Raw genomic sequence first — 27120 nt, 5'->3', positions numbered from 1 at the left:
ATTATTCACAGTTATTACGGGATTCTGACGCGTGGGAAAAACTGTGTCAAAGTAGAGGCGTGAAAAGCCAATGAGGTTAACATTTGTTTTTCATTTTTCATTTTACAGCATGAGGTAACGAGGTGCTTCTCTCTCTCTCTCTCTCTCTCTCTCTCTCTCTCTCTCTCTCTCTCATACTACGTGAAAAAGTGTAGTAAAGTAAAAAATAAAGCGATATAAAGCAAGAGAACTGACGCCTTTAGCTCTTTTTCAATATTAAAACCAAATAATTTTTAAATGCATAATATCCCAAACAATGATAAACTAAATGGAGGCTTTTTTGGAACTGAAATGGCTGGACAAAACTTTCATTAACCCTTTCACAACTGAAAGCCCTTCCTGGCATAAACTCAGTCAAATCGTTTGTTGGAAGATTCCTATAAAGAAAATGGACTGTGCAGAGGGGAGAGAGAGAGAGAGAGAGAGAGAAAGAGAGAGAGAGATTGGCATACTTTAACCATTGCAGGTAGTGATCAATTCAGGGCTATGAATCATTAGTAATAGTATTAGTCTCAATTTTATGGTGTGTGTGTGTGTGTGTGTGTGTGTGTGTGTGTGTGTGTGTGTGTGTGTGTGTGAGAGAGAGAGAATAAAGATGGGACAGGTGAGCAAAAACAAGATGCTAAGATGAGCCAGTGAAGGAAAAGAAAATGAAAGAAAAAGAGAAAAGAATACACACGAGGGATAGAGAAAGCCAAAAGAGGAAGAGAAAGTACAGGAAGAAGGAAGAAGGGAAAGGAGGTGAAAGTTGAGGTATGAGATGGAGGAAGAAATTAGATAAGAAGAGAAAGAACAACGAGGTGAGTGTAGAAAGGAGGAGGAGGAGGAGGAGGAGGAGGAGGAGGAGGGGGAAATAAAGAGTACAGCTGCTGAAGGAAAGAAAAAAAGAAAAATGTAAAAAGAAAGACAAAAAATTTAAGGAAAGGAAAAAGACAAGAAGGATAAATATTGGAAAACAATTAGGAACAAACTCAGGGGAAAAGGAGAAAGGCCAAAAGGGAAGAAGTAAAAGAAGGAACGAAAATAGAAAATAAAGGTTTAGGAGTAAGACCAGGTGGTGGAAGTGGACCGGAAAATAGAAAATGAAAAAAGAATGAAATAGATAATTGTTTACGAGGAGGAGGAGGAGGAGGAGGTATAAGAAAAATGGAGAAAGAGCTGAGAGAAAAGGTGAGATAATTCTCTTGGAAACAGAAAATAAGAGAAAAAAAGATGTATGAGAAAGAGGGGATGATAACAATAAAGAAGACTGGAAAATATAATAAAACTTAGGAGGAAGGAAGCTAAAGGAAGGGAGACAATGATTAAAGAACAAGAGAGAGAGGAAAGTAATGTAGAAATGCGGCGGACATGAAAGACGAGAAAAGACAGGAAGAGGAAGGAAGGATTACGACAAAAGAGGAGAGAGACAAAAATAGCAAAACTGAGCGGTGTGTGTGTGTGTGTGTGTGTGTGTGTGTGTGTGTGTGTGTGTGTGTGTGTGTGTGTGTGTGTGTGTGTATGCAGAGTCACATACACCACCCAGGGTCGTGCTAAACATGTTTGTCCCACAAGACCAAAACACACTATAATTCACTGTGTAGAAAATATTGTTCCTGTATAAATCTATCCAAAATGGTTACAATTACGTTTATAGCACATTTGCAGTAACTTCTTTCGTCCCTCTCTCTCTCTCTTTAGATCCTAGAAAATCTCCTACATGCATTTTAGTTAGAATGTTGTTGTTCACTATTGTCGTGTACGTCAAAAGATAGATAGATAGATAGATAGATAGATAGAGAGAGAGAGAGAGAGAGAAGGGAGGGGGGATTTTACTATTTCCCTGTACGTCAAAATGTCAGAGCGCACGGAGAGAGAGAGAGAGAGAGAGAGAGAGAGAGAGAGAGAGAGAGGACCTTGTACTGTACTCTCCTGAAATTACGTGTGTGCAATTAGGGCGTGTGTTATTCTGTTAACATTAAGCTTAATCGCCTCTAAGGGAATATTAAATCGGGGGAGGCTGTGTAGTTAATATTCTCTCTCTGTCTCTCTCTCTCTCTTCCTCTGTCTCTCTCTGTCTCTCTCTCTCTCTCTTCCTCTGTCTCTCTCTGTCTGTCTGTCTGTCTGTCTCTGTCTCTCTCTCTCTCTCTCTCTCTCTCTCTCTCTCTCTCAGAGCACCATTTCTCCTCCCAAACACCTTCCATTTCCCTCCTCCTCCTCCTCCTCCTCTTCTCCCCTCTTTGCCTCCCCCCTTCCCCCTCCTCTGGGTATCATGGAGGGGATTTATCTAACTGTAAACACCCCATCTTCACCCCTCCCCTCCCCTCTCCCCCTCTCCCTCCCCCCCTCCCCCTTCATCTGCATAATTTCAGGACCCGTTAACTGAGTCTCGTAACTGAGTCTTGTGGGGAGGAGGAGGGGGAAGAGGGAGGGGAAAGAGGGAGTGGGGAGAGGAAGAGGGAGGGACAAGGGGAGGGGGGAGCTGAAAGGAGTATAAAGGAAAGCCAACAGCAACAGATCCAACAGTCCTTTCTGGCCTATGATATCTAAATCTATGAGCTGAAGATAAGGATAACAAAGCAGGAAAGGCTCCCCCACCCCCCTCTCAATCAAACCCCCCCCCCAATCGAAGCCGGCAGAAAAACAGTGAGAATGACCACCTTGCATCATGGAAAAACTGCCATGGAAATTTTACAGGAAGGCTGGAAAACAACGACACGAACTTTAATTGTACGGGAGGGGGGAGAAGAGGGAGATGGGGACGGGAGGAGAATGGGCATGGGGAGAGGAAGAGATGGGGAATGTGGTGGGGAAGAGATGGGGAATGGGGAGGGGAGTAAAAGCGTTGGGGGAGGGGAATGATAGAAAAGAGTAATGCGTGGGAGAGGGTGGGAGAGGAGCATAGCAGAGGGGGAGGGGGAGGAGAAAACGAGTAGGGAGTACAAAGTGCAGAATACAAAGTAGGGAGAGAAAGAGTAAGTATCAAGGAAGGGGAGAGGGGAGGGGAGAAAGGCAGGAAGTGAGTGAGAGGGGGGAGAAAGGTAAGAAGTGAGGGAGAGGGAGCTGCAAGAATGGTGGGGAGGAGAGACTGGGGAGGGTAAGAAGGGAAAGGGGGTAGCAGCAAATGGAGAGAGAGAGAGAGAGAGAGAGAGAGAGAGAGAGAGAGAGAGAGAAAGCGTGTGGTGAAACCCCAGCACAGCAAGACAGTTTGATATTTCCTTCCTTCCTCTTGTAATCACTTTGTCTTCTCTTCCTTCCTCCCTCCCTCTTACAGTTTTATCTCTTTTCTCCTCCTCTCCACATTTCCTGCCACTTACAAGCCTGCCTGCTCTCTCTCTCTCTCTCTCTCTCTCTCTCTCTCTCTCTCTCGAATAAAGCGGGCATTACAACCGCCTCCTTTTCTTATTATGTGTAGCCAATATTCTCTATGTGTTTGTCGACCCTGTTTTGAAGCGAGTCTTGGAGAGGAGGAAGAGGAGGAGAGGAAAGGAAAGGAGGAGAGGGAGAGGGGAGGGAGGGGGAAGAGAGAAGAGGAGAGGGAGATAGGAGGGAGGGGAAAGAGGGTGGAGGGATGCTGAGGGAGTAAGAAGGAAAAGAGGAGGTGAAGGGAAAAGAGGAGGTGAAGGGAAAATGAGGTGAGAAATGGGAATGAAGAGGACAGAGGAGGTGAGATGATGTGGAAAGGAGAAAGGGTTGAAGGGAAGTGAGATGGTAAGCACATAAGAACCACGTTACAACAGGCCTATTAACATTTAACGAGGGTATTTGCTACAGATCCTTCACCTAAGCCTGGCTCAGATTTTCTCCCTTTCGCAGTTAATTTCGCATATTCTGTGGCACAAATGACAGTATGATGGCTCTGCATCTTTTCCACAGCACTTCTTCGTAACTAGCATCATATTCTGGTGTTAATCTGTAATTACAACTCAGCATGCAAGATGGAGATGTGGCTATTTTAAACCGAATTAGAGTAAAAACAAGAGCATACAGTACAGAAATAAAGTTAATATGTTAAACTCAATTAAACAACAGCGTTTTTTTCCATGTCAACCAACGAAACTCTCACGCCTCTATTTCTTGTTCCATACTCGCAACTTTTTTTTTTTTTTTTTTTTTTTTTTTTTTTGGGGGGGGTGGGGCCACAGGCTTTTAACCAACGAAGCCATCAGTTCTGTTCCCCGTTGCTTAGTCGCTGTTTTTTGGCTACGATGCTATAACAAAACCTTCGCTCTTGTATTTTCAGTGTCTCTTACGATGCATTAAAAAACTCCATGGCTCTATTCCTTCTTTTACAGTCACCTTTGGCAGAGGTGTTTTTGAGAGCAAGAATCATCCACGTAAACATTATTAGAACAGCTGCCATGGAATCCTTATTGGCCTCTGTAACCACCAGTGAAGCTTAGAATCAATCAACATCACTCTTATCAGATCAGTTACTATAGAATCCTTAGTGAGCTCCACGATATCCCTAGTGAGCTCCATGCCTTCCCAGCACAGCTCATCGGGTTGGAAATATGGGTCTTTCGGAGGCCAACAAAACAGTGGAATCAGCCATGAACCCTTTTCCGATCCTATGACGCATTTTAGATCTCCTTCTCGCTAGTCAGACGGTTTTATTTACCCTAGAAAAAAAATCCCCCATCTAACCTCCCCAGCTCCAACAATCTCCCCTGAGGTGAATAAAATCGTCTGTCAGCGCCAAGAATTTACTACATGAGGAGGTCGGGAAAAAGTCCTCCTCTGTAAAACTCACCTGGGGGTAGCTTAGTCTGCTGGTGTGGGCGTGGGTGTGGCAGTAAGTGCAAAATTAATATATGCGGGTTAGATATTGATGACACTGACTGGGCCAAACATACGAGTGGAAGGAAAGCGTTATGTATGAACCAACTTGTACTGATGTGGTCGGGATGAAGGGGTCTAGTCTGTCTGTTTTTATGGGAGGACAAGAGAACAATGCTCTCCCCTACCCACCACACCCTCCGGTACAAACCATGAAAGAACAGGACATGAAAGAACAGAACATGACTGGACAAAGAACAAGGCAGATCAAAGCTTTCCCCAACCCACCACTCCCTCCGGCATGCTGGCCGCCAGGAAAAGGCAGAAATTCCCTAGTCTCCCCTCAAATTCTCAGACATTCTAGTATTTCAGTTAAAGCCTGAGATAAATTAATTCACTACGAGAATTTTCAATGAAGTTGAAAAAAATCGGCTCGTAGTTGCCCCCCCCAAAAAAAAACACGTCAAGGAAAAAAATGTTTAAAATAAAACAATAACAACAACAACAATAACCACAACAACAATAACCACAACAACAACAACAACAACAACAATAATAATAATAATAATAAAGGAGTTAGTCTCTATTTGTGGGGTCAATTAGGCTGTAGGAAAGAATATATAAAGAACACGTGCTGGAAGGGCCGAAGGGAGGGTGATTTAGTGTTGATCTGTTGAGTTAATGAGACAGTAACGTAAAAAATTAATAAATAAACAAAAATACATTAAAATGAGATGCTCGCTGTGGAAGCGCTAAGCGTCCCTTTGTATAAACTAGATATAAAGAAGGTGCATCGTCTTCCTGTGTGTGTGTGTGTGTGTGTGTGTGTGTGTGTGTGTGTGTGTGTGTGTGTGTGTGTGTGTGTGTGTGTGTGTCTGTGTGTGTGTGTGTGTGTGTGTGTGTAAGCGTGGCAGTAGCAAGGATAAGGTAAGAGATATGCCGGTAGTAAAGGGGCTTAAGTCAGGCTTTGTGGGTTAAGTGAGGGGAGGGATGGGATCATTTTAGTGGCCCTGCTCTGTACTCTCTCAACTTTGCCTGCATCCTTAACGAGAGGCAGGAAACAGGGGGAGCGGGAGAGGGAGAGGGAGAGGGAGAGGGAGACCGAGAGGAAGAGGCTGAGGCAGAGAAGGGGGTGAGAGAGTCATGGTGTAGGAAAGAGGGACGAAAGGAGAAAGAAAAAACGAAATAAAAGAGGATAGCAAAGGGAGGCAAGGAAGACAGGGAAGCAGGAGGAAAGAGGAGAGGAGAAGGGGAGAAAAGAGGAGGGGGAAGGGAGAGAAGAGAAAGAGAAGGGGGAAGGGAGAGAAGAGAAAGAGGAGAGGGGAGAGACAGAAGAGATAGAGGAGAGCCAACGGAAGGGAAATATGAAGAAAAAGGGGACGGGGAAAGAAGGGAGACAGGGAGAGAGAAAAGTAGATGAAGGAAGAAGAAAGAAACGGGCGAAGTGTGAGAAAAAGGGAAGGAGAGAGAGGAGAGGAGAGAAGGATAGGGAGAGCAGGGAGATAAGAGAGTAGAAACAGGAAGGGGAGGTGATGGGTGACGAGAGCAGAGGGGGAGGGAAGGAGATAGTGAGGAGGGGGAGGGGAGATAGTGAGAGGGGAGGGACGGCGAAAGGAGAGAAGGGAAAAAAGAAAACAGAAAAGAAAAAGAAAGAAAGAAGCGAGGAGGAGAATGGAGGAGAGGAGAAGAGAGGAGACGAGAACGAGAGGAGAGGAGGAGGAGAAGAGAGGGGACGAGAACGAGAGACAAGCAAAGATAAGTAAATGAAAACGAAGCACCAACATAATTTTGCTTCACACGAGGCGGTATGCACTAAGGTGGGACTATGGTATCTGATCTTTGAGTCTACAATAAGAATACAGACATCAAAGACACTTCCACCATCCCTCCAGCCGCTCCGATCTACACTAGCAGGGAGAAAAAGTGAGAAGGAACAACATCCGCGATAGATAAACGATCACGGGAATTTTACAGGAAAGGGTGAATTGGGGATTACCTTTTACGCAACAATACCTGAACCTGTACAACACCATGTTATCTTTAAAACCTCCAGCCCGACGACTTTTTCTTCTTATCAATGCTGCCTCCAGACGATTTTATTCAGTTTAGGACAGGCCCGTCGTAGTGAAGGAACTGGGTATTTAGGATGTTATGTTATCCAGGAGTTAGATTACGTAGTTATTTCAGTTCGCATACACAACGTCCTACGAAATTTTTAATAAACTTTATGTTGTTATTCAAGGCCCACCTTTGAATGAAAAAAATCCTCTATCAATGTGGGTCCCAATCTCAGCCGTCCAGAGCTACAATTACTGATGACCTTATGGACAAAAATGGTCTCCCTGATAACAATAAACTCTTACATCCATCAGTAACTGTAGTTCTGTAACGGTTGAGAAATAGACCCATGATGGTAGGGCCCTGTTTGCTCCAAATTACCTCCAAACTAATCTAAATGTAATCTAATATAATAACAAGTTAATCTAATAATAATGATGATGATGGTCTTTGAGAGAGGTGAAGTCAGTGAATGTACAGCGAGGTTGGATGGTGAGGAATTGGAAAATGTGAGTACGTTTAAGTACTTGGGTAGTGTGATGAGTAAGGATGGAGGTTTGGAAGGTGAAGTGCTTGAAAGGGTACAGCAGGGAAGAAAGGTTGCTGGTTCTTTGAAAGCAGTGATAAGAAACAGGGAAGTGAGCATGGAAGTGAAAAAGTTGCTACATGACAGTACTGTGATACCAACTCTAACGTACGGAAGTGAAGCTTGGACGTTGTTGGAAAGACACAAGTCAAGAGTGAGAGCAGTGGAAATGAGTTATTTAAGAGGAGCCTGTGGAGTCACATGGAGAGACAGGCTGACGAATGAGGATATAAAGGAGCGTTGTGGTGTGGATGTGGATGTGATAGGAAGCGTTATGACGAACACACTGAGGTGGTTTGGTCATGTGGAGAGGATGGAGGGTGAAAGACTGACAAAGAGAGTGTATGTGAGCGAGGTGGAGGGGGGAAGAGGGAGGGGGAGGCCGAGGATGAGATGGAGGAATGGGGTGGAGAGGTATATGAGAGAGGGGGGTGTGAGTTGGGAGCAGGGCAGTGAAATGGCGGGGGACAGGGCGACGTGGAGGCGTTTTGTTTGTGGCCACCCCAAACGGGATTGAGGCGTCTGGCAATAGATAGATAGATAGATAGATAGATGATGATGATGATAATAATAATAATAATAATAATAATAATAATAATAATAATAATAATAATAATAATACAAGCTAATAAATATAATCGAATATAAACTAAGTCTATAAAAAATCTCTTGTAGTAAAAGTAATAATGAAATTAAACAAGCCGGTGGGTGACGACAGCCAGCATTAAGCGGAACAAGTTTTGTCAGCAACCGGAAGTGAGTTTCGACACTAAGCTATTTTCACCGTTTCCGCTTCTGATGACCTTTGACCCCTGACCTGGCCAATGTAGCACATAGGTGTACATACTAACTTGTAGTACTAGTCAGTGTCTATAAGCATGCAAACTTTCATTCAATTCCATCAAGCTGCTGGGGAACTACGGGGGCAGTTTTGAAAACAGGTATTGGTTGTCAGGGATGCTGAGGCCAATCTCTGCATGGTTGCCACTCGAAAACTAAAGGCGAGAGGGGAAATGGATGGCACACTTCCGGTAGGGAATGACCTCAAGATTACATCTAAAGAAGTCAGAGCTTTCAAGGCCCATTAGTAGTGCTTCTACAGCTCAAAACGTAAAAGTATGAAAAAAGTGGGTTTTCGGCCGTACTCGTTGCCTAGTAACCAAAACCTTGCGGACACAGCTGCGTCATAGGCTGGTCATTGTGTCCAAGTTTGGTCGGAAACAGTTAATTCTGAAGGATACGAGTAGAAGTGCCTGCCACAATTAAACAAGAAAGAAAGAAGAAAGAAAGAGTGAAAGAAAGAAAACGTGACCATCAATAAAGGCAGCATGGAGCAGGCCAAAAAGAATGGGTTTTAACGTTCATTTTTCCTTTATTTCTCCATGAATATTTTTAAAGATGTGCTATCAAATCCGCGTTCTCGTCCAAGTGAACAATTCTGCTTTTCAACCCGATATTTTTGTTTTAATGCAAGGAAGAAAGAACCAATGGCCATTCTTTTATTTTATTCTTGCTATTTCCGGACGATTTATTTTATTTATTTACTTATTGACTTATTACAAGCAAACATCTATTAGTTGAAGGGTTAATGAAGACTATAATCTAAATTTTCTAGGCAAAAAATTCTCTCCTTGCTGGGCAAAATAAGGCAAGAAAATAAAAACATAGGGTAAGAAATAGAAAATAAGGCAAGAAAACAGAAAACAGGACAAGAAGATAGAGAACACAGCAAGAAAAGAGAATGGGGCAAGAAAACAGAATATAAAAATAAGATACAAAATGAGGTAGGAAAACGGATAATAAGGCAAGAAAATAGAAAAATAGAGAAAGAAAATAGAAAATAAGGAAAGAAAATAAACAATAAGGCAAAGAAAACAGAAAATAAGGAAAGAAAATAAACAATAAGGCAAAGAAAACAGAAAATAAGGTAAGAAACTAGAAAGTATGGCAAGAATATAGAAAAAAAGTGAAAACAGAAAATAAGGCAACAAAACAGAAAACAGGGAAAGAAAACAAAAAAATAAGGCAAGAAGACAGAGAATATGGCAAGAAAACAGAAAAAATGACAAAAAAAATATAATAAGGCAATAAAATAAAAAAAATATATAAGAAAACAGAAACGCCTGTACCGTACTCATGCTAGCAATATAGTTAAAAGTGACACTAAAAAACACAAATAAACAATCTGCAATATAACCTTGGCCACCACACATGCTGGGGAAATTGACCCAAATGTTTACAACGCTGGTATGGGGAAAAAAAAAAAAAGCTATATTTTATCTGATTGGAAACGTTTGCTCTTCTGAACAAACAAAACCGTACTTTATTTGGCTGGAAACGTTTGTTCTGGCAAACTATATATATATATATATATATATATATATATATATATATATATATATATATATATATATACTTCATTTGACTGGAAATGTTTGCTATGCTGAGAGAACAAATCCTATATTGATATTTCATCCGAGTGAAAACGTTTAATCGCCTTAACAAAAAAATTATATACTGCACCTCATTTCACCGGAAACGTTTGCTCTGGTAAAAGAGAAACGCTTTACTTCATATGACTTGAAACGTTTGTGATACTGACAAAACAAATGGTATGTTTCATATCATTGAAAACATTTGCTCTGCTTAAAAAACAAAAAAAAAAGGCACTACAGTACACTTCATTTGACTGAAAACATTTGTCCTGAAAAAGACACTATACTTCATTTCACTGGAAACGTTTGTTCTGTAAAAAAAAAAAAAAAAAAAAAAAAAAAAGAATGTTACTCTGCCTCTGCCTGGGAAACGCTTGCTCTGCTTAAAAAAAAAAAAAAAAAAAAAAACTACCGTATCTTTCACTTGATTGGAAACGTTTTGTGTTGCAAAAAATAAAATATAAAATGCTGGAAGCGTCTGTTCTGCTGAAAACATGCATAAATGTTCTACTTTAATTTACAGGCAACGTTTGTCAATATATTTCACAAAAATTACCTACAGTATATATGACAGGAAATTGTTAAGCATCAGTTAAATCACCTGTCATATTCTTTTCACTTTTGCAAATTTTATATGACTATCTAATATATACTGTACAGTATATATATATACTGGAGAGAGAGAGAGAGAGAGAGAGAGAGAGAGAGGGGGGGGGAGTCACTCATCAGTCGCGCCAACCATCTCATCAGCCGAAGGAGAGGAGAGAGAGGAAGGGAGGGAGGGAGGAAGAATGTAAGGAGGGTGTGGGTGGGTGTAGGAGGGAAGGAAGAGGAAGAAAGGAGGAGGAGAGGGAAAAGAGGAGGAAGGAAGGAGCAGAAGTGGGATCTAGGGGAGGAGAGGAAGCTAGTGAGATGAAGGGGAAAAAAGGAAATGAACGGAGGTGAATGGAAATGGGGAAGAGGAGGAAGGAATTGATCGTGAGAAGGCAAGATGAGGAAGGAGGGAGGGAAAGGATGCAATGGGAGGAAACAGTGAAGCAGAAGGAAGGAAGAGAATATGGGAAGGATGGTAATGGAATGGGGAGGAGGAGAGGACTGAGAGAGAGAGAGAGAGAGAGAGAGAGACAGACAGACAGAGAGAGGTTAACGGTAGGTGAGAGAGAAAGGGTGGAGGGGGAGAGGGGAAGGATAAAGGTGATGCAAGGGGACGGAGGGAGGGGAAGGGGGAAGGGAGGGAGGGGAAGGGGGAAGGGAGAGAGAATGGAAAATGAGAGGGCGTGATGATCTGAGAGAAGGGCATGGAAACAGAGGGTATGGAATGAGGGGAGGAGGGAGCACGTGGAGAGAGAGAGAGAGAGAGAGAGAGAGAGAGAGAGAGAGAGAGAGAGAGAGAGAGAGAGAAATGAAAGAGCGGAAAAATGAAAGTTTGGAAGACAGTGTGTAAAGAAGGGAGGAAAGGAATGAGGAAGGAAATATGGGAAGGAGAAAAGGGTGAAAGGGAAATGAAGTACGAATGAAAATATAACAAATGAACAAGGAAAGAAATAATAAGAAATCTGGCGGTAAGTGAAAGGAGGGAAATGAAAATGAACAAAAATAAAGAGGCAAAAACGAAAGCACGCAGGAAGAGATGGAGGATGATAAAGAAAAGAAAGCAGAAGAAAAGAGGAGATAAATATGAGAAGAAAGAAAAGTAAAGAAAGAGAAGAAAAGTGAAGAAAGAGAGGAGAAGAGAGGAGAGGAGAGAAGAGTAGAGAAGAGAAGAGAAGAGAAGAGTAGAGAAGAGAGGAGAGGAAAGGAGAGGAGAGGAGAGGAGAGGAGAAGAAAAGAAAAGTGATCTGAAGAGAAGAGGAAAGAAGAGAAGAAAAGAGAAGTGATCTGAAGAGAAGAGGAAAGAAGAGAAAAAAAAGAGAAGGGAAGAGAAAAGGGGATAAGAGAAAGGAAGAGACGAGACGAGAAATGAAGAGGAGAGAAAGAGAAGATGTGAAGAGAAGAGACATGTGATAAGAGAAGTGAAAAGAGGAGAAAAGAGAAGAAAAGTGAAGAGAAGAGAAAAGAGAAGTGAAGAAAAGAAAGAGACAAGAGAAGAGAAAGAGAGAGGGCATGGAAGTGAGAGCAAGAAGAAGAGACTCAGATTTCAAGGTAGTGTAGGTAAAATGGAGAGAGAAGGACAGAAGGAGAGGGAGGGATGAGAAGAGGGGTACAGGAGGAGGGAGGCAGGGAGAGGGAAGAGGAGGAGGAGGAGGAGGAAGGGGAACTGGATGGAGAGGGGGAGGGGAGATGGATTCAAGCGGGAGGGGGTGAGAGGGTTTGAAGATGGCCAGATTTAGGGAAGGAGGGACATAAGCCGACGAGATGGGGGGGAGGGGAAGGGAGGAGTGAGAAAAGAAATGAGGAAGGAGGGAGGGAGGGGGAGGAGGAGAGGAAAGGAGGGACTGTAAAGGAAGACAGCTGAGGAGAAAGGAAAAAATAATGGAGAAATATGAGGAAAATGCCTGTGAGGGAGAAAGGAATGAAAAAAATAGTGAAGAAGGCAATGAAGGTGACGAATATTGGAGGAAAATGAGAGAAAAGGAATGGGAGAAAGGCAGGGAGAAAACAATTACGGAAGGAGGAAGAGAAGAGTTGAGGAGGAAAGGGAAAAATAACAAAACAAAGGGAAGGAGGACAGAAAAACGGCGGAGGAGGAGGAAGGAAGGATGGAAGGAAAAGATGGTAAGATGGGAGAAAAAGGGAGGAAGAAAGGTAAAACAAAGTGAATTAATGAAGCAAGGGGAGTATATGGAGGAGAGGGATGGAAGGAAGAGGGTGAAGGAGTGAGGAAGGAAGAGAGGGAATGGAGGAAGAAAAGAGAGGGGGGGGGGATAAAGGAGGAAAAGAGATAGGGAGAATGGAGAAAAGGGTGCAGATTAAGAGGTAAGAAGGAAGGAAGGGAATATGGGAAGACGGGTGTACGGAAGAGCGGAAGGAAATAGTGATAAAATGATGCAATAAATAGAAAAGATAAAAATAAGGAGGGGATGATAAGCAAATAAAACAGTTATGAGGAAAAGGGTAAGAAGAGGAAGAAAACAGAGAAGTACTAGAGGAAAATTAAGAGAAAGAAAATATTGAAATGGCGAAAGCAAAGAGAATTATCAAGAGGAGGAGAAGGAGGAGGAGGAGGAGGAGGAGAATTATTACCACGACTGTAAACCCAACATGAAGAAAAAGTCAGGAAGAAGACAAGTAACAAGAAGAAAAAGAAAACAATTCAATGGGCCTCCGGAAAAGGGTATTGTCAAGAAAATTAATCCAACTCTCTGATGCCACAAAGACGGCCGAAGTACCCCATAAGCACGGCGCAAGACAATAAAAACAAAACAATGGTTTCTATGGCAACGGTCACCTCACGTCTACGTGATTCTCTCTCTCTCTCTCTCTCTCTCACTGTTCGATTCTGACGATAGCATAAACATCAAAATTCTCATCACCACCACCAGTTCCAAGAGAATTACCATCAACATTTTAATTGTAATCACCACCTTCACCATCGCAACTAGAGGCCCCCCAAGGGAGGAATCTCACCAGCCGCGAGCCGACACACATCTAGCGCGGCTCGAAATATGACCTTGACTTTGACCTCCTTTCACCAATTTCGAGTTCGTCCGACATTTTCATCCCTACTACACACCCGTAAAATTTTGTGATGATATTTTTAGCGGTTGTCGTGCTAACAGACACACAGACTGACACACAGACAGACAGACAAACTGAAAACAATACCTGCCTCGCTCTCGCGGCTGGTAATAATTATCACTAATCTCATCGTCACCATCACTATAATCTTCACCATCACAGCTACCATCATAATCATCACTATCCCCATCTTAACCATCACTATAATCTGCACCATAACCAACACCATCATCACCACCATCATCATCATCGTCATCATTACCAACACAGCCACTATCCTGTCACCATTATCAGTACATTTACTCACATACATACGCTGTGCACAATCCAAGAACGATGAAAAACACGAAAATGGCAGAGCTATCACAGAGTACAAATCTAAAAAAAAGGGCAAATGAGCAATTAATTACAAAATGAGCCAAAAGCAAAAATTGAGCCAAGAAGTAAAAATGACCAAAAATTAAAAATAAGCAAAACTAGTCAAAATTGGCGAAAAAGTACGCCTAAAAAAAATATAAGAACAAAAAAATAAGAGCAAAACAGTAAACGTGAGGAAATAAAAACAATTGCAAACAAGTAAAAATTTGCAAAAAGGCAAAAATGAGCAAAAATGATGTGGGCAAAAAAAAAGAAGGAAAAATGGGTAAAAAGTACAAATTAGCAAAAGAGTAAAAATGGGAAAAATGGAAGAATGAACACAAATATAAAATTCTGCAAAAAAAAAAAAAAAAAAAAAGTAAAAATCAGCCAAAAGTACAAATGAATAAAGAAAAGTAAACACATGGAAAAGCAAAATGTGCAAAAAAAAGAAAAAAAAACTGAGCCAAAAGGACCAACGAGCATGTAAGTAAAAAACGAGGTAAATAACAACAACGAGCAAACCATTAAAATGAGCAAAAAAAAGTAAAAAGTAGCAAAAAAGTACAAATGAGCCAAAAATGAAGGTGAACAAAGGAAAAATGATTTAAAAAAAAAGAAGTAAAAATGAATAAAAAAAATAACAACGAACAAAAGGTTAAAACGAACACAACAGTAAAAATGTAACAATATTTAAAAATCAAAAAACTAAAAAGAAGCAAAAAAGTAAACATAAGGAAAAAAAAGTCAACATGAACAAAGAAGTAAAAATAAAAAAATAATAAGTGACCAACAAAGTACAAATGAGCAAAAAAATCAAATCACCATAAAAGTTCTAATAAGCAAAAAAGTTAAACTGGGGAAAGAAAAGTGAAATGAGCAAGAAGTAAAAATGAGGGAAAAATAAAATAAGAAAATTGGAAACTGGAGTGACTCTCCTATTTCACTTTTGCTAAGGCCAGATACTTGTAGTCGCTAGTGGGAAGCTTGTCTAGCCCAGAGTGTTAGGAACCAGTTCATTACCCTCAGGGCTCAGGCCTCCCTTTACCCTAACACTTCAGACCCTGTTCATGAGTAATGTCGCTGATACTGTTGCACGGCTTTTATATCTGTATCTGGTGCTGGTAAGGGAAGCCTTCATGCGATGGCACCGATATTACAAGACAGCCCTGCTCCCTAGTTACATAAATGTCCCTATTCCGAAAAGACTACAAGAGAAGGGCACATTCCTCCTGTAATCCACTCCATTCGTGTTCAGATGAACCTGTAGTCACAACTACTGTTAGCAGCACTACAGCTGTCAATCATTACCTCCACTGTCATCACCTCTCACCACCCCTATTTTTCCTCAGGCTGTACACGCAGACGCTGCTGGCGGTGATGGTTGCGTCCACGTGGGTAGGTGCCTTTGGAGCCCTAGTGCCCACAGCCCTGAAAGTGTGGTGGACCTTTGGCTTGGACCCCACCATCGGCTCGTGCACCATTCTGCCAGACAGCGATGGATACTCGCCTAAGTCATTGCTCTTCGTGTTTGCATTCATGCTTCCGTGTGTGGCCATCTGTGTCTGTTATGCAAGGATTTTCTGCATCGTGCACCGTGCAGACAAACGAAGCCACAACAGTGATCAAAGCATCATCAGAGTGAATAGCAAACAAGACAAACAGAAAGGCAGCACTAAGCAGGAAGAAGGTGGAAAGTTGGGTGTGGGAGAAGAGAGGGACAGGGCAGACCCACATGAGGGTGGTGAGGCACGGGTGCATATACTGAGTGAGACTGTGCAGGTGGAGACACAGGTAAAGCTCACCTCCAACACCAGCTCCGTCAGTGTGGAAGTCCTGGAGGGTGGTGCCTCTCCCACCCACCCGGCCAGTGGTCACAGTGATGGCAGAGGCCAGTCACCTTCCCCAGGGGTGAGCGTCACGGTGCTTAGGCCTGAGGTCAATGGGCTGTCCGGCCATCCCTCAGGGGAGGAAGGGGTGGTGTCCTCCCCCATCAGAATATGTCCAACAAATACCCCAGACTCACCCGCCTCTGATGCAACAGATGAGACGGGGCGGCGGCAGTCAAATGAATCAGCAAAGGGGGCATTTTCACAGTTGCGTGGGACATTCCGCAGGGCTCGGAGGGGATCACTCCTGACACGGCAGACTGCACTAAGTCCAAAGGACCAGCGGCTCCTGAAGATGATTCTGGTGATCTTCTTGTCCTTTGTGGTGTGTTACCTGCCCATCACGCTGGTGAAGACATTCAGCAAGGATGACAAGCCTGTGTTGAACATCTTGGGTTTGCTGCTGGTCTACCTAACCACCTGCATCAACCCTATCATCTATGTGGTCATGTCCTCGGAGTACCGGCAGGCCTACCTCAGCCTCTTTGCCTGCAGTGTGGGTGCTGAGGCTGTCAATCGCTCCTTGACTAAGATTTCCTGAAGGTGTGTCAAGGGCATGTCCCGCCCCAGCCCCAACACCACACCTGCACCAGTACTGCATCCCACACCTGCCTTCACTGTCTGCTCCTTACACCTTCCAGAGCCACACCCAGCCCAGCCACAGTTACTTTCTTCGTCGGGTACATTCTTCCCTCCTGTAGGTGTGGCCAGTGGATGAGGCAGGCGTGGTTGGCACTGGGTCGCACTAGTCTTGCCGGGTCTCACCTGGGGCCACTGGGCAGTATTCTATGTGGCTTTGGACATTTCATAACACTTCTACCTTGGCAATTTACTCTTAGCAGTACAAGTTAATGTCCTCCCGTGTGTCACTAATACAAACTTAGTCAATATTAAAATGAAGTACTTTTCATACAAGAGAATGCTAAGATGTATTGTGAAAATAAATCACAAAGAAAGGGTGTCTACAAAACTGCAGATGCCACTTTAAATACGAGCCTGATTTAATGGATTAGGATGGTCTTTAGCACCTCTTCCTTACCAGGTTATTTCTGTGTAGGGTGCAAATTTTTATTCTGTGATACAAGAACTTTTTGGCCTTTAGAATCTCAAAATAATCCATAGGAGAATACCAGGGTGTAATACGTAAGACAAATGTTAAGGAGGTGCCCAAAAGCTTCGTAAGTCGAGGAAAATAATGACGCCTCCTGGAAAAACCACACTTACATGAGAAACATTGAAGTGCTGACAAGTTGACCTGTCTGTTTGCCTCAGGAGTGGGAATCCTTGACCTTTTTTATTTTTTTTTTAACATTACTTGTAAAATTATTATAGATTTAAGGCTGAATCCGACCTACCAGCTTTGTCGCACGATTTGTTGTGTCCTACCTTAGGGCTTAAATTTGTTCCTGGGGTAGAATATTCTCCCTGTGATATCTGTAACATTGGCATGATTATGACTCGTGTTCTGTCTCTTGGTAGGAAGGAGGCGGGTGCAGCCACGAAGACAAATAATTTATGACACAGAATAATGGGGAAAAATGTAATGTAATTATATGCAGAGTCGAAGCAGATGGAAACAGTGATTTAGAAGCATAGAGACGAGGAGTGATTTAACTATGTAGTGAAACGTGGCAACAGTGATTTAACTGTATGGAAAACAAGGTGGAAACAGTTTAAAAGGACAAACAGTGATTTTACAATACAGCAACGCAGATGGCCAGTGAGTAAGCCTGCGCAGCAACAGACGGAAACATGCAACTACAGTGACACATATGAGGGTGATTTACAAAACTGGCTAAACTAAGGGTATGATACAGACACGATGCACAGGACAGAGAATGAATTTAGACCCCTCTTGCTCACCCTGGAAACACGAGGGAAGAGTATTTGTGACACAGATTCTTGGAGCCAACATTTATCCACAGCGTTCATGGGTGTTGCTACATTGATGTGTCTTCTCAGATTTTTAACAGGTTTTTTCTCCTCTTGTGGTTTGTAAAGACTGTATATAAAGGCTATGAAATTCACACACACACACACACACACACACACACACACACACACACACACACACACACACACACACACACACACACACACACACACACACACACACACAAGTATATATAAAGGGTGATATAGTCCTGCTGGATTTATTAACATTTATTGCATGTACTTGGCATAACATATTAAGATGCATTTTTTTCCATATGAAAGGGTAACTAGAGGCCCTCCCAAAGGGGGAATCACACCAGTCGAGAGCCGATACACATCTTGCGCGGCTCGGAACATGACCTTGACCTTGACCTACTTTCATCAATTTCGAACTTGTCTGAGAGTTTCATCCCTACTACACACTTGTAAAATTTCTTGATGATATCTTGAGCCGTTGCGAAGTTATCGTGGTAACAGACACACAGACAGACAGACAAACAAACTGATAACAATACCAGCTGCGCTATCGCGGCTGGTAACTACTGAAATGGCAGGAGTTAGTATATCCAGTGTAATGAGCTGCATCTTAGTTTGTCAAGCAACTTACATGCAGTGTGTGTCTCTAATCTAGGCAGAATTTTGGGGACATTCGGTATACATGAATCTTTATATATACATTGTTCCAGTTTACAGAATTTATATGTGACTTTCCTCCTATAACAGCACCTATTGATTAACTTACTTGTATTTCTCGCTGTGTAAAATTTTCTTGGCAAAAGTCGTTGTTTACCCTTAACATTTTCAAAAAGCGAATTATCCACCTTCTCTTTTTGTGGCGGGCAGATTTCATGGAGCAAAATTTTGGGATAATGAAATAAAAATCTCAGACACATGTGAGCACATTTTCCAGCCAAAGAACATGGCTGATAATGTCCTGATTTTCTTTACATATACAGTACATGTTAAACCTGATACGTATGTCTGAATATTGACTCCATCCGATACGTTTATGTGAAGCTACAGAACGTGGTGAATGTCTTTGGCGTATCCGATAGAGCCAGGATTCCGGGGGCTTGAATGGTGAGTGAATGGAAGCGTGGCCCATTAGACTGGGCAAATTTGGGCTGTCTGGACATTGCTACTCCTCACCACGGCCTAGGATGGGAAGGGAGGTCCGGATGATGATGATGATGATGATGATGATGATGATGTCTAAATACAGGAGTTGCCTTTTGGGTGCTGGGCCATTCAGGATTTCCATTACGCTGGTATAGGGAGGGAGAGGGAGGGGGAGACCGAGGATGAGGTGGAGGGATGTAGTTGAGAGGTATATGAGGGAGGGGGGAGTGAGTTGGGGGGAGGGCAGTCAAATGGTGGGTGACAGCGACTTGGAGGCGTTTTATCTGCGGCCACCATTTGCGGGATTAGGGCGTCGGGCTGTAGATAGATAGATAGCTATGTCTGGACGTTAGAGTGTAAAGTTACTGCAAGATATCTATAGCGTACAGTCACCCCAAAAAAGTATTACGCAGGTAGGGTACAGTGATATCCAAAATGACCCTCCTCTCATCGGGGGATAGGGAGGCGGTTGAGGGATGTTTGAGTAACCAGGCAGTGGAGCCACTCGGTCATATCAGTGCTACCACGTGAAGGCGTCCCTCTCCAGTACCTAGAGGTTAGACAGGTTACGTAGAGTTGTAAAGACGTCAGCGGGTGAATGGATGGAATGTAGTGTTGAAGGTGGTAATTGGAGTCTTCCTAACACCATTTCCTTTGCGATTCATTCAGCATATGACACATTTACGTTCTCATTTTTTTTAATGCAAGGAAGAAGGAACCAAAGGCCAGGAGCCAACTTTTCTCTAATAGTCTGAAAGTGGATGTTGAGGAGAAATGTGCAAAATGAATCGCTAAGGAAGGGGTGTTAGGAAACCCCTAAAGCCACATAGAATACGACCCAAACAATGGCAGTGTTAGTATTTATCCGACATTTGTATTTTCACTCACTATTGGACGTTGTATATTGTGACCATTGATATAATAAACACCTTTACCTGGTGTATGTGTATTATACCCCTACTACTACTACTCCTCCTCCTCCTCCTCCTCCTACTACTACTACTACTCCTCCTCCTCCTCCTCCTCCTCCTACTACTACTACTACTACTACTATACTACTACTACTACTACTACTACTACTACTACTTACAAATCAACACTGAAAATACAGAGATAACAATTTTAGGCCAAGTTAGAGTATAAAGAGTATAGTAATTGTGAAAAATTATTCTCCCACCATAGACACTGTGAGAGGGAGGGGCAGACCGAGGATGAGATGGAGGGATGGAGTGGAGACAACGAGAGACTAACTAGGAGAGTGTATAAATGAGGTGAAGGGGGAGTGGAGGGATGGGGTAGAGAGGTATATGAGAGAGGGGGTGTAGGTTAGGGGATGGAGAGTGAAAGACTAACTAGGAGAGTGTATGTGAATTAAATGCAGGGGGGAGAGGGAGGGAGAGGCCAAGGATGAGTGTCACGAATCAATCCGCGACATTTCCCTTTTGTGAGAATCCACGAACTATTAGTGGAAAACTCACTGTGTATCGCTCAGCTAACCGTTTCTCCCTCCCTTTCGGAGTATACTTTTCAAAACATTCGTCACTTTCAAAAGTGACCGATTTAATGCACGTCACTAAGTGCGCTACTGAGCGATACAATTGTTTCTTTATCGTTCGCCTCTGCTTCCCTCAACCGTTAGCCACGCCTTGCGTCCTGCCCATACAATGTATTTGAATTCAGTCCAGTTGTTGCTGCGACGGAGAGAGGTCGTGTGCCAGCAGTATGAGGTCAGCTAGTACCCAAACTCCACAGTACTTCAGTGCTTCCATCCTAGTTCAGCTTGGGTGATACGCAGCATTCATCGACTATAGTATTTCCTTCTTGTATTTCCCTAGTTATAAGAGTTTAATTAAGGTGTTTTTTCCTAGGCGTAAGTATTTAGCTATTGCGTGAGTGAGTGAGTGCGTCTCATTTAATTTGCTTTGAATTGTAACGTTAAATTTATTTTCTTGTAATTAATAAATTTAACAGTTCTTTTTCTTGAGCTCATTGTAAAGTAAAATCTTGTTTCATTTCTCCATAATTAAGCTTATTTTCCATACAGCTCCTAGCTTGCATAAACGTTTGCTTTCATAACTGGTACTTAGACCAGTCTTGTTGTATTAACTTAAACTCCGTTGTGCCAGATAGGAGTTAATGCATCAGCAAGAGCCTGATTATTATTATTAGTATTAGTTATTTATTGTCTGGGGTGAAGTAACTTTCTCCAGAGGCTAACAGTACAGTAATTCAGCAATTGTGAGTAATTAATCTCTGCTGTGTACTGTTGAGAAAGTTTTTGAATTCTCGTTCTTAGAGAATCGTTGCACGATTTAGCAAGACAATCATTTTCCCTGCTCTTTAATATTATTGAATATTAATATCAATTTAAATAACATACAACCATTTATTTCAAAATTACCGTGATATTATAAAAACCCCGTGACAATGAGATGGAGGGATGAAGTAGAGAGGTATATGAGAGAGGGGGTGTAAGTTGGGGGATGGAGAGGGAGAGACTAACTAGGAGAGTATATGTATATTAGGTGGAGGGGGGGAGGGAGGGAGGGATGGAATAGAGAGGTATATGAGAGAGGGGTGTAAGTTGGGGGATGGAGAGTGAAAGACTAACAAGGAGAGTGTATGTGAGTGAGGTGGAAGGAGAAGAGGGAGGGACAGACCGAGGATGCTATGGAGGGATGGAGTGGATGGTATATGAGAAAGGGAGTGTAAGTCGGGGGGAGGGCAGAGAAATGGCGGGGGACAGGGCAACATGGAGACGATTTGTTTGTGGCCACCCCTTACGGGATTAAGGCGTCTGGCTCTAGATAGATAGACAGATAGACTATGAATGGAGTATATGGCAATGGAGTTAGCATAAAATTATTCATCTTGGTCCAGATTTTCGTCTTTTTGTAACTCAGTTCATGTAGCTCAGTGACATAGATAGACAGATAGATAGACACAGGTAGATAGATAGACAGATAGACAGATATTTAAAAAGACGGCTCTAAATTCATTCAATAGCACTTCTTCGTGACTAGTATCATATTCTACTCCACTGTTACAGCTTGGCATTTAGGAGAGAAAGAGAGTCCATTTTAGGCCAAGTTAAGGTGAAAAAAGTAATGCTGGAATGATCTATCTGTCTATCTATTGCCAGACGCCTTAATCCCGTAAGGGGTGGCCACACACAAATCGCCTCCATGTCGCCCTGTCCCCCGCCATTTCACTGCCCTGCTCCTAGCTTACACCCCCCTCTCTCATATACCTCTCCACTCCATCCCTCCATCTCATCCTTGGCCTCCTTCTCCCTCCCCCCCCCTCCACCTCATGCTTTGGAGCTCGGTGAACCATTAAAGCTTCGAATCCCGTCAGTCACCCTCTGACCGTGAGAGAAGGAGGACGGTCGAGCTGTGTGTATATTTCTCAGTGTTAATAGTGTTTAAACAACTTGCCCATCTTGCCCTGATAAACAAAGGTAAGCGAGGATATTGTTCACCTGCTCTTTGATACCACGTGTTCTTTCAGTTGAACCAAATCATCTTTATTAGTGTGAAAAGTGGTGTGGAAAGAAGTTATCTGAGTGTGGAGCTACGTGGAGAGACAGACAAATGAGGAAGTAAAGGAGCGTTGTGGTGTTGATGTGGATATGGAATTGCGTGGAGAGACTGACAGACAAATGGGTAAGTAAAGGAGCGTTGTGATGTTGATGTGGATGTGGAGTTACGTGGAGAGACAGACAAATGAGGAAGTGAAGGAGCGTTGTGATGTTGGTGTGGATGTGGAGTTACGTGGAGAGACAGACGGACAAAATAGGAAGTGAAGGAGCGTTTTGGTGTTGATGTGGATGTGAACAAAAGTGTTGGGAGAAGTACCCTGAAATGATGTAGCCATGTGGAGATAATGGAGAATGAGAAACTGACTAGGAGAGTGTATATGAGCAAGGTGCAGCGTGAGAGAGGGAGAGGGAGGCCGAGGCAGAGGTGGAATGATGTGGTGGAGAGAAGAATGAGGAAAGTGTGAGCAGGAGGGAAGACAGACAGATGCTGGAGGACAAGATGACATAGAAACTGTTTGTGGCAAAGCACTTCTTCATGACTAGCATCATATTAGAGTTTATTTCACGTAGCTCAGTGGCAGAATAAGATATTACCGCGGCTCCACGTCCATAGCACTTCTTCGTGACTAGCATCGTATTCCAGCGTTAATCTATTGTTATATCTCAGCATTGATGATGAAGAAAGGGCAAAAATAATAATTTTGTTTCGTTTTTTTTTTCGTTTCGTTTTGTTTATAAAAACCCCATCCTGCTTACATGCGTCGGCCTTGGTCACCTAATGGCGGCTCTCCATGCTGTTCGATCTCTAGCAGCCTCCATGTTCACTCCCTTATCCCTGAGGTCAAACTCCATGACCTCGTCCCAGCTCTTTTTCGGTCTGCCCCTCGCAACCCTACCCCCAACGTTAACACTTTTCACTTTCTGTACCCAATTGTCATCCTCCATCCTCTCCACATGCCCAAACCATCTCAGTCTACCCCTCCTCATCACAACACCAATACAATCTAGTCCCATCCTCCCAAACCATCTCAATCTACCCCTCCTCATCACAACACCAATACACTCCAGTCCCATCCTTCCTCCCAAACCATCTCAATCTACCCCTCCTCATCACAACACCAATACACTCCAGTCCCATCCTTCCTCCCAAACCATCTCAATCTACCCCTCCTCATCACAACACCAATACACTCCAGTCCCATCCTTTTTCCCAAACCATCTCAATCTACCCCTCCTCATCACATCACCAATACACTCCGGTCCCATCCTTCCTCCCAAACCATCTCAGTCTACCCCTCCTCATCACAACATCAATACAATCTAGTCCCATCCATCCAAACCATCTCAATCTACCCCTCCTCATCACAACACCAATACACTCCGGTCCCACTGTTCCTCTTAACTCTTTCATCGTAAACCTAGCCCCCCCAGGCCTCGCATTCAAGGGCGCACTGCACATCCACCTAATTATTGTCATTTCTGTACGACTGAGCCTGCAAATATCCTCTTCCATTACTGCCCAGGTCTCACTACCATACAGCACTACACTCCTAACACATGCCGCATACAAAGATCTCGTAGCACAGAGGGAGAGTCCTCTCAATGTCAGGATAGGCAACAGCTCCCTGAACTTCTTCCAACCACTCTTCACTCTAGCCTCAGAGCTGCTCCAGCCCCACCTCCAGCACATAACATGTCTCTCAAATAACAAAACTCTTCCACACACTCAAAAGACTCATCAGCAAGATCAATCCTTTCATGCCTTGCAATATCCACATGCTCTCCCCGACACACACACACACACACACACACACACACACACACACACACACACACACACACACACAATACTCTCTAATGGAACTTGCTGGTGGGGAAATGTGTTTATGTAACTGTGGTGGTGTGGGAGGTTGCCATGGTAACACAGGCATCTCCCACCAGTCAGGCAAAGATTTTCTTAACGATATATTTTTGCATAAGGCTGGTTACTATCCTTTTGACCACACACACACACACACACACACACACACACACACACACACACACACACACACACACACAAATACTCTCTAATGGAACTTTTTGGTGGGGAAATATGTGTATGTAACTGTGGTGGTGTGGGAGGTTGCCATGGTAACACACAGGCACCTCCCACCAGTCAGGCAGACTTCCTTTGCAATTTATTTTTTAATAGGGCTGGTAAAGAGAGCTGTATGATCATGAGAGTTAATAGAGACAGCATTAACACTCTCAGAGTAGTATGACTCACTCTCAACTGACTGCTATCGCCAAGCAGTACCTGGAATAGAATACTAGAGTTGCCCCTACCATGAGAGGGTCCGGGTACCATCTAGTGGTTGTAAAAGTAGCTGGACAAGTTTCTCGTCTTGGTAGGCGTCGCTACTTGGCTGCTTTTGCTAGTGGCCGTATGACAGTGGAAGGACGAGGGTGTGTGTGTTGCTGTTGCATCATTCCGCTGAGGTAAGTGTTGGATATTTGCTGTTTTTAGCCATTAAGGTGACTACATTAGGGCACAAGGATATCGCACTGACAGCCAGGAAGTATCATGGCCCAAAGAAATAATATCTATAATGCTACTAGACGTAATTCTGATGAGACAAGGGGGATGTTAGTGTGAGGGAGATGAGGAGGCCTTGTAGTCCAGTGCTGCCGTTTTGTGGAAAATCGTCTGCTAATGTGGAAAAACAAATGAACGACGAGCATGGATGTGGGCAGGCGGACGTCGTTCCACAGTAATTGTTCACGTTATTTTGTAGGAATAAGGGGGATTTTGTCATGATTGGGAGGAACTAACATGTATTGTTATTCAGACCCTTCACAGTTAAACCAACGAATATATAACGTTTGTCTATAATACTGTCATTTAAAACAAGGAAGAATACTTCGTGGAACAGTCTACCTCTACCCACCCGGCGATATCATAAAAAAGAAAAAACAGTTATTTACAAGACACGTGCCAACCATTAGCAGTGCACACTTACTTTGTAATATTAAAGAAATACCGAAACAATGTTGTAAATCGTGTACAGTTGATATACTAGAAAACTTGGGTGTGGATAAACTTACTTGTCTCCTGTCTTGTTATTAATCAACATTTGCTGACTTATTAACTCTCTTAATCATTTAACGTCCTTACACTTGAATCATAATAGGTCTGACATCATTAATTATACCCTCTCTTCCAGTATTCACAGTATACCAAATTTTATGGTAGTTATACCAACAATACATCCTCTGTCATCCTGGTTACTAAACGAAACCGTGTGCAATAATGACGTCACAACCAGTGTGCAATTCACGGCAACTCTGCAGTACAGTTTGGCACCTGAATGTATACTAATAAGTGCGAATCAGATTTCAGAGGGACAGTGTGATGGAAAAAAAAAATATTGTAAGTTATTTTGCCCTGAAGCGCATGCACACACACACACACACACACACACACACACACACACACACACACACACACACACACACACACACACACACACACACACACACACACACACACACACACACACACACACACACACACACACACACACACACACACACACACCAGGTTAGAATATGCGGCAGTAGTGTGGTGCCCACACAAAAAGAAAGATGTAAACAAGATTGAGAGAATACAAAGAACAGCAGCCAAGATGGTCCCCAGCCTGGCAGATCCGTCGTACAGAGAGAGGCTGGAAAAGCTGGATTTGCCTTCCTTAGAAGAAAGGAGAGAGAGAGAGAGAGGAGACATGACTGCAGTGTTCAGGACCATGGTGGGAGTAAATAAAATTGACAAAGATCTTTTATGGTATAAGAGAGTAACAAGAGGACACGGAATGAAACTCAAGAAACCAAGCTGCTTGAAGGATATCAAGAAATATAATTTTCCTTATAGATGTATAGACCTGTGGAATAGTCTGGACAAAGAGATCGTCCAGTCTAAAAACTTAAACGAGTTTAAAGCTAAATTTGACATTGAGAAACAGACGGGACCCCACAAGCGTAGCTCATTTCCTGTATATCACAATTAGGTAAATACAATTAGGTAAATACACACACACACACACACACACACACACACACACACACACACACATATATATATATATATATATATATATATATATATTGTGGTGTTGTTCCTTCATTTTACCAAGACCAAGATAGTCGTTTTTTTGCAGCTCATTTCTCGTAGTTCAGTGAAAGAATTAGACTTACAGCTCTACATCATTTCCATACCACTTCTACGTGACTAGCACCATTCTAGTGTTAACTCCTTGTCACAAAACAAAATTTAAGACAGAGATTGCAATTTACGCCAAGTTAAAGTGAACAGGATATAGTAGTGATGCTGCAACACACGTATATTTGTCCTCTTGTTTACAGGTCAGTCCACACGCAGTCCTTAGGTCACGTCTTCCACATCATAGGGAACACATGGACAGCCAGTGTAACTAAATGGCAGACCAGAGACGGAGTGAGAGGATGAGGCACACAGGGAACAAGATAGAGATGATACTCGCAGATCCACCGAGCTGGGATGGAACAAGCTAACAACCAAAGGATCGGAGTGGAGACAGGTGAGAGGGGTCCTTAGGATCGGAGTGGAGACAGGTGAGAGGGGACCTTATCCTGCAGTGGTGTGTCACAGGCTGATGATGATGATGGTGATGATAATGATGCTGATGATTATAATACAGCTACTACTGG

The 27120-nt window shown here is 42.9% G+C and overlaps 1 protein-coding gene across 1 annotated transcript in view; it reads left to right on the top strand.

Annotated features, from left to right (window-relative positions):
• LOC145389733 (G-protein coupled receptor moody-like) overlaps positions 1–16341 on the top strand; it is a 57352-nt gene extending 41011 nt beyond the window's left edge. The window contains exon 2 of the mRNA XM_080264927.1: positions 15264–16341. Within this exon, the coding sequence (XP_080121053.1) occupies positions 15264–16341 (1078 nt within the window). The remainder of the gene's footprint in view (positions 1–15263) is intronic.
• Positions 16342–27120: the final 10779 nt, after the last annotated feature.

This window comes from Coenobita brevimanus, unplaced genomic scaffold, assembly GCF_032717465.1.
Source record: "Coenobita brevimanus isolate Jiangsu-jjx unplaced genomic scaffold, ASM3271746v2 jjx.HiC_scaffold_1989, whole genome shotgun sequence".
Classification (NCBI taxonomy): Eukaryota; Metazoa; Arthropoda; class Malacostraca; order Decapoda; family Coenobitidae; genus Coenobita; species Coenobita brevimanus.
This window is presented reverse-complemented; position numbering and strand designations above follow the sequence as displayed.